The sequence below is a fragment of the Dendrobium catenatum genome, unplaced genomic scaffold, assembly GCF_001605985.2.
Source record: "Dendrobium catenatum unplaced genomic scaffold, ASM160598v2 fragScaff_scaffold_1448, whole genome shotgun sequence".
Lineage (NCBI taxonomy): Eukaryota > Viridiplantae > Streptophyta > Magnoliopsida > Asparagales > Orchidaceae > Dendrobium > Dendrobium catenatum.
This window is the reverse complement of record NW_021319910.1, coordinates 185,327-199,134: the sequence shown is the minus strand read 5'-3', so window position 1 is coordinate 199,134 and position 13,808 is coordinate 185,327. Positions and strand designations below refer to the sequence as shown.

Sequence of the window (13,808 nt, the reverse complement as noted above, 5' to 3'; positions counted from 1 at the left end):
TCAATATTTTTACATAATCACATTTCTTATCTATCATATTAATACTAATACCTACAAAAGGCTTCTCAAATGGATGATATCATGCCACATTAACAACAGATCCAACTAATTTCAGTGGTTACAACGGCTTCAATTTTAAAATGTAGCATATTACATATGCACAAGAAATATTCCATAATAAAGAACATTTTTTTGTCTAGCCAAACACACCATTTCATACTCGTTTATATATCATCATCATGAGCTGAATACAATCATATTAAAATTACATAATCTGTAGCTCTGCATGTGCACATATCATGACATATTGGGAAGACATTTGTGCTCCTCTCTTGCTTTCAATTAAGCACTGCAGCTAATTGTAATCTTCACATAGTTTAATCATCACCAGCTCATCATACCCATTTCTTTAAGGAAATATTGAGGCTTGCTCCCTTTTCTCAATACATTATAGTTAATTAGGCCTAGCAATCTGTAGACAAAACAAGTTAGTCATTATGAGTAGTTAGCTTCCTCTATATAATTATATAGGGAGAGGAAGATTTACAAAAAAAACATCCAAGCCTTTTTTTTATATGTTAAAATTGAGTTTATTTTCAACATCTCATCTCTAGTTAAACTAATATTAATTTCTTTTGTTCAAAACATTTTGAGTGAATTCCAAATAAAAATCAGTGAAATTAAGGCTTCTTTCGGGATGACTTTATTGTTGCTTCTTAAAGCAGTTTTTTAGTACAAAAATTAAATTTTTTATACTAGAAAGCTGTTTTAAGAATCAACAAGAAAGTCGTCCCAAACAAAGCCTAAGTTGAAATTTGAACCATTTATCTTGGATGAAATTGTATGATATGAAAGTAATATGTTAGTTCATCACATTTCTATCTGTTGATTTTGTTCATTTATGTTCATGAAAATGGGTTGATTTTATGATATGAATAACAGAATATAATGATATTGTGTGAAGAAATCATACCAAGTAATAACTTTCACCCATCTGTAAGCTTTGCAATAGAACCCCATACTCATTAACTGGAAGAACCTCCCCAGATGAATGTACCATTAGCAAATCATGGCCGAACATACTTCTCATGTCAATTGGTCCTCTTGGAACCTCTGTAAGTATCCCATTAATGAAAACATTTACAGTGCCTGCATTGTAATTTTGTGTGGTGAGTTTAGTGTTGCAAAAAATCATGCAAAGTTTTGTCGTCATCTTCATCAAGTTCATATAAGTTTGCTGATGAAATTTGTTAAGATTCTTTACAAAATGGCTTCGCCTGGTATTGTTTTTATGTGGTTAAACAGACAATATTTTGATATAATATATTTTTTTGTATCAAAAGTATGCTAAAGATAATGTTATATAAGAATCTTCACAACATAAAATTTGAAAAACCTCTCTCTCTCTCTCTCTCTTTCTCTCTCTTTCAATATAGTCAACAAATGGTGGTTAGTTGCAGCCTTTTAGGTGAGAAAATTTGTACTCATTCAAAAAGATAACTTCAATCATCAACGAAGGACCAAAAAACAAGCCGAGGAGGAGAACTGAACAAAAAACAGATTAAAAAAAAAATCTAATATACTTGGTTTAATTTTAAAGATACAGAATCTGATAAAGGAGGGTTGGGAATAAGTTGCAAAATCAGCTTTTACTTCTAAGTATCAAACAAGTAAAAGTTAAAGTGTGCTCATGATCAGTTAAGTAAAATAAATTATCTAAATCCCTTAAAACAGCTAATTTTATTATTTAATTTGTATTCACAAATCCTCTATCACAAGAAAACTATCACCTACCAGGTTGATGCTCATAGAACCTCATGGAAGGTGAAGTACTATCCCCAAAACCCATTTGTTGTGAAATGGAGAAGAGATCATCAGCACTTTCACACCAAACTGAACCAACCGACGCCGAGGAGGAAGAAGAAGAAGATGATGATGAAGAACCAAATGAAGATGCCAACGACGAAGCATCTAAGCTCGATGACGAGCAAGATGCGGAAGTTGCAACACCAGCTTGTGCGCCGCTAGTCGTAGCAGCCAGACTAGCCTGCAGTTGCCTCTGTCGACGACGAGACCTCGACCGACGGTTTTGGAACCAGTAGAAGACGTTGGCATCGCCAACCGAGCCAAACTTTTCAAGAAGTTTTCGGATTCTGACCGTTTCTTCTCTAGGAGGGTTAACCATGCCGCTGTTGAAGATGGACTCCAGTATAAGGATTTGTTCGGGTTTCGGCGTCCATCGTGATCGGATGGGGTCGGAGACGGCGGTGCCGCTTGCCGGCGACTCACTGGTACAAGGGTTAATGGTACTGGCGGTGGATTCTGGGGGTTTGTTATTGTCCATGGATGGGTTGTTTGGTAATTGGAAGGGGGCAGAAGGATAGAGTGTTGAAGTCAAAGGAGAGGAGAGGAGAGGATATGAGGACAAGGAAGAATCGATGGAGAAGAAGAAGAGGACTAGAATGATAGCGACATGTAGAGGATATGTAAACAAATGACATGAGTTGGAAGTATTTATAGCTACCATGTTGTTGAAGGAGAAATCATGAATCAAATTCACTAACTTATGCGTGTTTAATACATATATTTGACTTTATATTTCCTGTGAATTTGGTTCATGAATTTCATCTTTTGATATACGTTTAAAATCTTAAAAAGAAATTTATTATATAGTTAAAATTTCAAAAAATTAGGTTTGAAAACATTTGATCTCTAATTTGGCATCCTCTTAGTCAAAACTAGCGGCTCATCAAGATGATTATGTAAAGACTTAGAAGAAAAATAGTTTTTTAATTATTTGAAGAGAATTGATTTATATTTTTTGCATGTTTTTAATTAAAAGAAACATCTTGTTGTTATACAGTTTTAAAGAGAAAAACAAATGAGCTAATTGATGGCGGAGGCGCGGAGCTATTGCTAGGTTTTTTGTCATAAACTTCAGTCCATGTATTAGCTACATATAATTAGATAACTTGGCTTGTTCGTTTTCATTTAGACTATGTCCCTTTATGTATTTTACAAATTACTATAAATAAAGGTCGTTGTGTTGTAAAGGAGGGGAAGATGAATAAGATTTGAGATTTAGTTCAGTTTATGGGTTATGTATCCTAATTATTCAAATGGTGTTGTCCTCCTAAGAAGCATGTTCTTGGGTTTTGTTTGAGCTATCCGATTCTGACATCTCTCGCTATTGTTCGCCACCATGTCGCCTTCTTGTCCGATCCGGTGTCACTAAGCAAACCAACTCTTTGAAATAGATCATCTGCAAGGAGTCATAGAAGAGCAATCAACACGCACAAGTTGTTCAAGAAACAAGTTATAACCTATGAGAGTAATCAACTTAGACAAAATGCCCACTACTACTTAATTGCTCAGGTGTACTTAGTTACTAGTACTAGACAAGTGGTACTCTATACACAAATTTGAAAAACTAGAGCTTCCAAAAGGAACCAACCTTCCAAAAGGAACCAACCTTCCAAGATGCACTACATTCAATAGGCCCCACATACTATTATAGAGATATTTGAATATCTAGACCATATATTATTAATTTTTTTTTTGTTTCTCATCTTATCATGAAGATCTCAACTTCTCTTATAAATAACAAAAAAAAAAAATCTAATAATAAAATGCTAATTACTTGTTTCCTCCATAGGGTAATAATTACTACAAGACACCCAACTAACTTGACTAGATGGTCGAAGTGGCTTTGTATTAGTTCCAATGAACCCTCAACAATATCATTTTTAGTGAAGTATGCTATTTTTTTTTTTCCGAAAGTACATGTTGCATTTATTTTAACAACATAACAAAAAATTCAATTAAGTGTAAGATAACAAAAAATTCAATATTAAGTGTACACAAAACTATCTATATCTTCCTTCAGCAAAATTTTTTTAAAAAAGGAAGATTTTCATTGTGGGGTCCTTTTTCCATGCAAAATAACAAGCCAAACTAAAATAAGCACAAAAATGGCAACTTTGTTGCATTGCCTCAACATATAGATAATTAAATATGATCACCTGATGGAATTGAAGCAAAAAACTCAGATATGGTTCATTGAAAGCTCAAGTCATCAATGATTCCTATCTAAAGCTCTGCCTACGAATGATATTTTATTTTGTTTTGGGTAAAGTTAATTTTCCCATTCATAAAAATGAAAAGAAATTACAAGTAAAATAGGATTACAAGTGGGAGGGTTCAAGGCGCTTAAGAAAATAAAAAATAAAATTGTGAAAAAGAGCATGCACAAAAAACTCTCTGTGACAAAAAAAGAAGGGAGCATAAGGACATTTTAAACCAGAAAAGCCAAACCCCTAATAAGGAAGAAAGCCTAGACTCATGAAGCGTTTGATAAGCAAAAGTTAGATCATAGAAAGATAAGCTCGTAGCCCTTAGTTTCCAGTTGGCCTTCCAAGGGGCGGACCTATAAACAACAGGGCTTTCATCATCGTCCAGGGCATGAAGCAGCAGGAAAACAAATCTCTATGGGTCCCAAATAGCATTTGAGGCATCATATAATCTTGTAAGAAGTGATGAGGCAACCAGTAAGAACGTATATGAATTCTCGACAGGCTAGCTACTGGATGATCAAAGAACATCAACAAGCCAACAGTAGAAGCAAAAAAGCATCGATGGTAAATGAATCAACCAACAACAGTACACATGCAACCAAACTTTATATGAAATCTTCAAAGAGATATGTAAATGAAGTAATATACATTCTAGTTGATCCACCCCAGCAAAAGAAGAATAAGGTGAAAAACTCCCAACTAATTTTTTGCATGTCCAACAGTATGCCATTGTTTTTCCACTTTGAGATTTTAAGGAAAACAACCAAATAATATGACAGCGAGAAGTAGAAGAGGATAAAGTGGAGCCAAACATCTTATTATTTCTCTCCCTCCACAAATAGTAAATAGCAACATTAGTGACGATCAAATAAATCATCTTCATATTTTTGACAGACGTACCCACATCATTTATAAATTTGAAAATTGGAAGAATGCTTGGCCAAAACAAAAGATCTTTAACACCAGGATTTAACTAATTAACACACTCATCATAATAAAGGAGAAATTGCATTCGAAGAATGTATGAGGGGTGCTTTTCGGGGCTGAATAACAAAGAGTGCAAAGATGGTCAACCGAAATGTTTCTTTTTGAAAGAGCATCGATCTATGATTTTTAAACCACCCTTAATAGCCAGCCAATAATATGTAGAGAAATGAAGAGCATGAAACTTATGCTAAACAAAAGTGCACCAAGAGGAGGAGGGTTCATCATCAGCATAAAAATTATTTAAGAACCTCTTAATAGCGCCGTCTTCAAAATTATCCCAGTTTATATATATATATGGAGCCATGATTATCCACAATGATTTGCGAGATAGCATCAGCTAAGACTGTGGGGAATTCAGGAGGTAAAAACAAGCCCTGACCATTAAGTATTGCAGATATACAGGCATTGGATGGAAAAAAATTCTGAATTAATTAGAATTCAGGTAATTTAGACATAACAATCCCATGAAGCTAGGGATCCCAATAAAGGGAGATGGGACTAGTAGGAGAAATCTTAAATTGGAACATAGCTCTAGTTAAGACAACAGATGAGCAAATAGATATCCAGAATGGCATAGCAGCTTGGGTACGTAGGACACCATGGGGATGTATATCTGTAAATTAATTATTTTGCAAAAGGGGAGCTAGGCTGTGTTGTACAGCCTGAAGATAAGGGAGAAATTATAACTGTATTGTATGGCTTGGAAAGAGGGTCAGCCGAGGCCTCCCTTGTCTTTAGGAAGGCAAGTGCTTGACCACGAAATGAGTTGCAGTTTCCTAGCCTCAAGATTACCAAAGAAAAGAATCTTAGCACAAAGTTTGTTGATGAATCAAAGGAAGATGAGAACACCTTGATATGATACTTAGTTGTATGAATATGAGAAACTCTTTCTTATGATATAGTCATAAAAAATGACTTGATAATGCATCAATCACGATGTTTTTTCGCTCTGCTAGGGTTACGAGTTTGGCGGCGTCTCTTCCTTCGCAGCGAGGCTCTCCGATCGTTCCAGGGAAGATTTCTTCTTCTTCTTCATTTTTTGCTCGGTGTTTTTGTTAGTCATGGAGGGTAAAAGGCTTTTGGATCCAGGTTTTTTATCTGGTTCGTCTGCTTCTCAGTCTTTTCGTGATGCCCTAGCGGGTTCATCTGCTTCGAACTCATCTTTCCCTGATCTAAAGGTTTCGTCCTTCCGGGGCCTTCCTTCACTGTGGATTTAAGATGAGGAAGTGCTGGCCCTTGCATCCTCTTTTGAGTTTGCTCTGGTCAGTAAATTTCTGACACATCGTCCGTCTTTGGAAGCTATTCGAATTTTTTTTTAATCTCAAGCTTAATGGTGTTTTCTCTGTCACTGTTCTTAACTCTAAGCATATTCTGATTAAGTTGGAAAACGACATGGATTACTGTCGCGTGTTTGCCCATCGCTCTTATTTCGTGAATAACTATTTTATGAAGATTTTCAAATGGACTCATACATTTGACATAGATGTTGAATCCCCTTCTATTCCTATCTGGGTTTCTTTTCCTAACCTTCGGCCACATCTCTTTGCTCCAAGAATTCTATTTGGTCTTGGCTCCATGTTTGGAAAACCATTAAAAATTGATCATGCTACCTCCTCTGGTCGGTGTCCTTCGATAGCTCGGGTGTTAGTGGAATTGGATGTTACCAAGGTGTATCATGACAAAATTTGGTTGGGTTCCGAGAGCTTAGGCTATATACAATCGGTTATTATGGATCCCTTTCCCTCTTATTGTTCACATTGCAAGTCTCTGGGTCACTCTAAGCTTGAGTGCCATTCTCTTCAGCCTCGTGTGGTTGTGCCGTCTGTGGCTGAGGTAACTCCTGTTTCTTTGGAAAGTAACTTACCTGCTGCTGTACCTCCTGTTGTCCCAGTGGTGTTGAGTTCGGATAGTGCCAATTTGGCTGTGAATAATGCCATTGTTAGTTTAGGTGGTATTGGTTGTGCTACTCTCTCTCCTCTCTGCTCTGATCATGTGGTGAGGCATGTGTCTGTTTCCCCTTTTTTGGCCGGTTTAGGAAATGTGGAAATGGCTGTGGAAACTGAGGTGGCTGGAAATGCTAATGCTAAGGGTTTTGAGTCGGTTGCTATTCTATCTTCCGACGCTCAACCTTTTACTCCTACTGGTTTGAATTTGATTTCCAAACATGGTTGTCATAGCGTTGAGGGCCCTTCTAGGGAGGTTCCTTTGCTATCTGTTGTTTCGGCCCCGGCTATTTTGGCTAGCCAGTCTTTAAATTCTGGGGACTTGGTTGTCTCGGTTCAGTCGCATGCCATGGATAATTTGGATAAGGAAGTGTGTCGGGTGGCTGTTTCGGGTAATTCTAGTCCCATTCGTAATGAACGTGTTGTGCTTAATGATTTTGTGGATGTTCCAGTGACTTATATGGATCCTAAAAGCTTACATTATAATGTGAAGGATAAATCGGGCGTTGACCTTAGAGTCCATTTGGACTGGCTTCATGACTATAGTTCTGTATCTGAATCTGAGTCTGGTTCTGATTCTGTTGAATCTTTGGGAGATGGTGATCCTGGTAATTCGTTCAATCTGTTGCGCGATAAACCTTTGGTGACTGCTTCTTCTCGGGGCAGATCTCGTGGGAGGGGCAGGCGTGGTCGTTGATTGCTGGTTGTTGCTACGTTTCTATTTTTTGTGCCATTAAGTGTGGTTCGTTTGCTTCATTGGTTTGCAATGGTGGTTGGTGGGTTGGCCGGTTTAATTGGTTCGTTTTGGACGATGAGGAAGCAGCGAGGCTGCAAGCGTCGTGGACAGCCAGGGTTGGTTGGCAACCTGGTTGGCCCTTCGATTTCGTTTTTTACCAGTGGATGGCCCCGCCCTGGCAACCTGATGCTGGTCTGAGTCCGTTGATTTCAACCTTCATTATTCTGATCTCTTCTTTGATTGCGATTTTTTGATTGTAAGCATCTGATGTGGCCCTTTGGGGGTCTTCCTTTTGTAATTTTCTTGTTCAATTTAGTTGGTGATTATTTAAAAAAAAAAAGAATATAAAGATAAAAGTGTATTCTACTACAATTTCAAGGCAAGCAACCTCCTTTCTCGAAGCAAGTCGAATTAAATAAATATATATATATATATATATATATATATATATATATCTAATAATAAAATGCTAATTACTTGTTTCCTCCATAGGGTGATAGTTACTACAAAACACCCAACTAACTTGACTAGATGGTCGAAGTGGCTTTGTATTAGATCCAATGAACCCTCAACAATATCATTTTTAGTGAAGTATGCTACCTTTTATTATTATTTTTTTCGAACATGTTGTATTTCTTTTAACAATATAACAAAAAATTCAATTAAGTGTACACAAAATTATCTATAACTTCCTTCAGCAAATTTTTTTTTTAAAAGGAAGATTTTTATTGTGTGGTCCTTTTTCCATACAAAATAACAAGCCAAACTAAAATAAGCACAAAAATGGGCAACTTTGTTGCAATGCCTCAACATAAAGATAATTGAATATGATCACCTGATGGAATTGAAGCAAAAAACTAATATATTGTTCATTGAAAGCTCAAGTCCTCAATGATTCCTATCTAAAGCTCTGCCTAAGGAAGCTTTTGTATTTTGTTTTGGGTAAAGTTAATTTTCCCATTCATAAAAATGAAAATAAATTACAACTAAAATATGATTACAAGTGGGAGGCCTCAAGGTGCTTAAAAAAATAAAAAACAAAATTGTGAAAAAGATCATGCACAAAAAATTCCCCGTGACAAAAAAGAAGGGAGTACAAAGACATTTTAAACAAGAAAAAGCCAAACCCCATAATAAGCAAGAAAGCCTGGACTTAGGAGCGTTTGATAAGCAAAAGTCTAATCATAGAAAGATAAGCTCGTGGCACTTAGTTTCTCGTCGGCCTTCCATGGGGCGGACCTGTAAACAACATGGCTTTCATCATCGTCCAGGGCATTAAGCAACATGAAAACAAATCTCTCTATGTCCTAAACAGCATTTGAGGCATCATATAATCTCGTAAGAAGTGATGAGGCAACTAGTAAGAACGTAGATGAATTCTTGACAGGCAACTGAATGATAAAAGAATATCGATCAATAAGCCAACAATATAAGCAAAAAAGCATTGATGGTAAATGAATCAACCAACAGCAATACACAAGCAACCAAACCTTATATGAAATTATCAAATAAATATGTAAATGAAGTAATATACAATCTAGCAGATCCACCCCAACAAAAGAAGAATAAGGTGAAGAACTCCCAACTAAATTTTAGCATGTCCAACAATATGACATTGTTTTTCCACTTTTAGATTTTAAGGAAAATAACATTTTAATAATATGACAGCGAGAAGTAGAAGAGGATGAAGTGGAGCTAAACATATTATTATTTCTCTCACTCCACAAATAGTAAATAGCAGCAGTAGTGACGATCAAATAAATCCTCTTCATATTTTTGACAGACGTACGTACCCACATCATTTATAAATTTGAAAATTGGAAGAATGCTTGGCCTAAACAAAAGATCTTTAACACCAGGAACGACTAACACACTCATCATAGTAAAGGAGAAATTGCATTAGAAAACAGATGAGGGGTGATTTTCGGGGCTAAAAAACAAAGAGTATAAAGAGGATCAATCGAAATGTTTCTTTTTGAAAGAGCATCTGTGGTTTTTAAACCACCCTTAATTAATAGACAACCAACAATATGTAGAGAAACGTAGAGCATGAAACTTGTGCCAAACAAAAGTGCACCAAGAGGGGGAGGGTTCATCATCAGCATAAAAATTATTTAAGAACCTCTTAAAAGCACCATCTTCAAAATTATCCCAGTTTATACAGATGGAGCCATGATTGCCCACAATGATCTGCGAGATAGCATCAGCTAAGGTTGTGGGGAATTAAGGAGGTAAAAATAAGCCTTGACCATTAAGTATTGCAGAGATACAGGCATTGGATGGAAAAAAAATCTGAATTAATGAGAATTTAGGTAATTCAAACATAGCGCGTAGTCCTATGCCTATGAAGCCAGGGATCCTTATAAAGGGAGATGGGACTAGAAGGAGAAATCTTAAATTGGAACTTAGCTCTTACTAAGACAACAAATGAGCAAATAGATATCCAAAATGGCATAGTAGCTTGGGCAGGACACCATGGGGATGTACATCTGTAAATTAATTATTTTTCAAAAGGGGAGGTTGTGCTGTACAGCCTGAAGATAAGAGAGCAATTAAACTGTATTGTATGGCTTGGAAAGAGGGTAAGCCAAGGCCTCCCTTGTCTCTAGGAAGGCAAGTGTTTGATCAAGAAATGAGGTACAATTTCCTAGACTCAAGGTTACAAAAGAAAAGAATCTTAGCACAAAGTTTGTTGATGAATCTGAGGAAGATGAGAACACCTTGGTATGCTACTTAGTTGTATGAATATGAGAAAAAAGTCTCTTTCTTATAATAGATTCATAGAATATTAAGATAAAAGTGTATTCTACTACAATTTCAAGGCAAGCAACCTCCTTTCTCGAAGCAAGCTAAGTTCAATATTCACTATAAGCCAATTGACCTCATCTCCCATCATCAAGATCACCAGCATGCCCAAGTAGGTTCATCCAATTTCTATTGAACAAAATTACTATAAAATACTTTAGTTTCTAGACAATGAGTTTCTTAATTTTAAGAAAAATTTTATGTGAATGCCTAACTCTATATTTTTTGTTGCTTTTTAAAACAATTTTTTAGTATGAAAATTTTTTGCTAAAAAAATATTTTAAAAAGTAATAAAAAAATTGACTCAATCGAAGTCTTAATTTTGAAAAAAAAATTATTGCATAAATCATTTTTCTTATTTTTTAAGCATCACTAATTAAACATTATTATTATTATTATTATTATATGGTATCAACCTTGAATCTTATCAATATAGTACTCATCTCATAAATGTTTCTTATTTTATGATATCGTTAGGGTTTTTGGTGGCACCATTAATACGAAGAAGACAACATGCGGAGATGAAGCCAAAAAAGGAGGGAAGCCTGGGAGGCAGTAGGGCATGTGATTCTCGGCTTATGGGCCCCACTCTTTCTATACAAAGCCAAGCTGCCTTCCCTCATCTTTCTAAGCTATAGGTCAAATGACGGAACAATTATTACGTCCTCCGACCGGATGCAAAGAAACATCCGGTCGCAGGCAAAATCCCTCTATACTGAGGTGTACCGAGTTTTTTTCGAAAAACTCGGTACACCTCGATACAGTGGGATTTTGTCTGCGACCGAATGTTTCTCTCATTCGGTCGACCGGACCAAATAAAACTTTCAAATGACGTGCATGTTATATTAATCGAATAATACAGCTTTTTTACTATTAAAATTTTTGGCTCATTTAAGATGCATGTAATTATACCTACATACTATTATTAAATTATTATATTATGTTATACGAAAATAAAATTTATGTTTTAATACTGTTATCTCATTATCATAGATTTTATCAAAAAAAAAAAATTCATCATAAGTTTTTGGAAAATAATAAAAAGTTTAATCATATATGTATGTGATTAATTGTATACAAATAACATCAAGTCTTTATCCCACAACGTAGAGTTGACTATATGAATTCTTTTTCTACATTTTGTCCCATGAAGAATTAAATTCTCATTTAAATCAAATAAATAAAGATTATTTCTATTATTTTACAATATGATCTTTTTAAGTCTATCTCTATCAGTCTTAACATAAGCCAAATCAATACATTTATTTTCCTAATCGGGCCATCAGAAGGCCGTCATTTTATGTGACCAAATCATCTAAGGCGACTCTCTAATCTTATATTCCACTGGAGTACTCTAACCTTTTTCATACATTAAGGTTAATTGTATGTAAAATAAAATTTGGTTAAATTTTCAATATCAGACATCACTTATTACAAAAATTAAAATAACGGATAAAACTCCTATTAGCATAGCATTTGTTATGGTGAATTTAAGATAATATTATACATAGATAATCAAGCAACATTTTAATATTATACTCATCTTAAGATAAATTCAAAAAAAAAATTAAACTCATTATAGCTATAATTTGGTCAATATCTTCGCCTTTTTTTAATATTTTGACATGAAGGTAATTAAGTCCTGCTAGTTAGGCCAAAATAATTTATTAATGTCAACATGCAGATAGGGTAGAAGCAAAAGGTAATGTAGAAAACATGCATGGGGGACAAAGAAAATATTATATTTTAAAATTTAAAGAAGATTAAGATTTCATTTGAAAAAATTTTTAATCATTATTTTTTCACTACTTCAAATTATTTCCTATAATAACTTTATATATAAAAATTTATTAAAAGCAGAAAAATATAGTAATGAAAAGCTAGAGGCTTAGGGCATCTCCAACCGAACGCTAAACGAGCGTATGGAGTCGTTCCGTCGCTCCAACCGAACGCTAAAATTTCCGCCATTTAATCGCAGGTGAACAGTGCGACGCCAATATTGGCGTCGCACTGTTCACTCACGCAATTTTTTGCTCTCAACCGGAAAAACACGCGAAAGGGAGAGCGATCGTTACCTTCTCAAAAACTCCTAAAATGACGTTCGATTGGAGCATCACCGCACCATTTTAGAGTTTTGCGTTACTTTGCAGTGAAAAATGAAGTTTTCGGTTGGAGATGCCCTTAGGGATCGAGGTTGCATGGTGGGCGAGCATAGTTGGGATCCCTTCATCCCGGATTCAAATCCCCTCTACTACGTATGGCCTCGCCTCATCTGAGCCAAAGCAAGTGTGAGCGCGATGTCAGTGTGTGGCCTTGTTAGGTTCCGCTAAGAGATTTGTTACGCCACCAAGCGCTCCCTTTCAAGTGGCAGCAGGTAGATATCTCCGTTCCAAATAAATAAATAAATAAATAAAATATCTCATATAATTGCCATTATTCAATCAATGCATTTTGGAGCAACCAACTGATAAATTAGCCTGATATAGTCATATTTTCTTTCATCTCTACTAAAAAAAAGAAAAGGAAAAAGGTGTATGCCAAGAAATATAATAGAATATTTGAGGCTTACTTCTTGATTAGGACATCTTTGGATTGTTGTTGTGGAGTCAGGCATTTTTTATTATAATCATTTATTGTTTGATAAATAGTTCATTAAAACTTAATGGTTAATTGATTAATTGGTTAGTTTTATTAGACAATCGATATTGTGAATTAAAGGAACGATAGTTTTTAATATGAGTGTCAAAACAAGTTGACATGTTTGACTAGACATTGACTTGATCCAAATCTCCCGGATTTCCAACGAAAAATCCATTGGAAATCAAAGAAATTCCATCGGCGGAATTCTGATAGAAAAATGTTCTAATTACTAACGACCAATATTTAACTAAAAAATTCAATCAAAACTATGATGAATTTCCGACAGATTTTTAGGTGACTCCTCTATATGTCCTTTAAATTGTGGACCTGCTACATTAAAAATAATTTCTTCATACGTCCATTATATTCTCATCTTCTACTATTGTGAAAGTTGTGGAGGGATCTAATTGAGAGTCAAAAATTGTCTCCTATTCTTAATGTAAATCCAAAATCAATACCCTAAGATTAATTGTCTATGATATAAATCGGGTGTAACCTCATCAGGTGTAAGGTAGATTTGATTTTTTTTTTTTTTTTTGCTTTGAAAAATGACATATAAACCTCCCATCTTATAAAAATGACATATAAAAATGAATAAAAATTGAACTCCTACGACAAATTCAT

General features: G+C 35.2%; 1 protein-coding gene across 1 annotated transcript; it reads right to left on the bottom strand.

The window, feature by feature from the left end:
• Window positions 1–967: 967 nt before the first annotated feature.
• LOC110107133 (WUSCHEL-related homeobox 11-like) lies at window positions 968–2,344 on the bottom strand. Its single transcript, XM_028700091.1, has 2 exons — window positions 1,836–2,344; window positions 968–1,220 (listed from the first exon to the last, which is right to left on the bottom strand). Exons 1-2 carry the CDS (start codon window positions 2,342–2,344, stop codon window positions 968–970), a joined length of 762 nt encoding a protein of 253 aa, XP_028555924.1.
• Between the last annotated feature and the right edge of the window lie 11,464 nt (window positions 2,345–13,808).

Excerpts from the sequence above, each read along its gene's own strand:
- LOC110107133 (XM_028700091.1), bottom strand. The coding sequence starts at position 2,344 with ATGGACAATAACAAACCCCCAGAATCCACCGCCAGTACCATTAACCCT. Across the intron at positions 1,221-1,835 it reads CAACAAATGGGTTTTGGGGA|GATGAAGATGACGACAAAAC; the intron begins TAGTACTTCACC and ends TTATATGAACTT.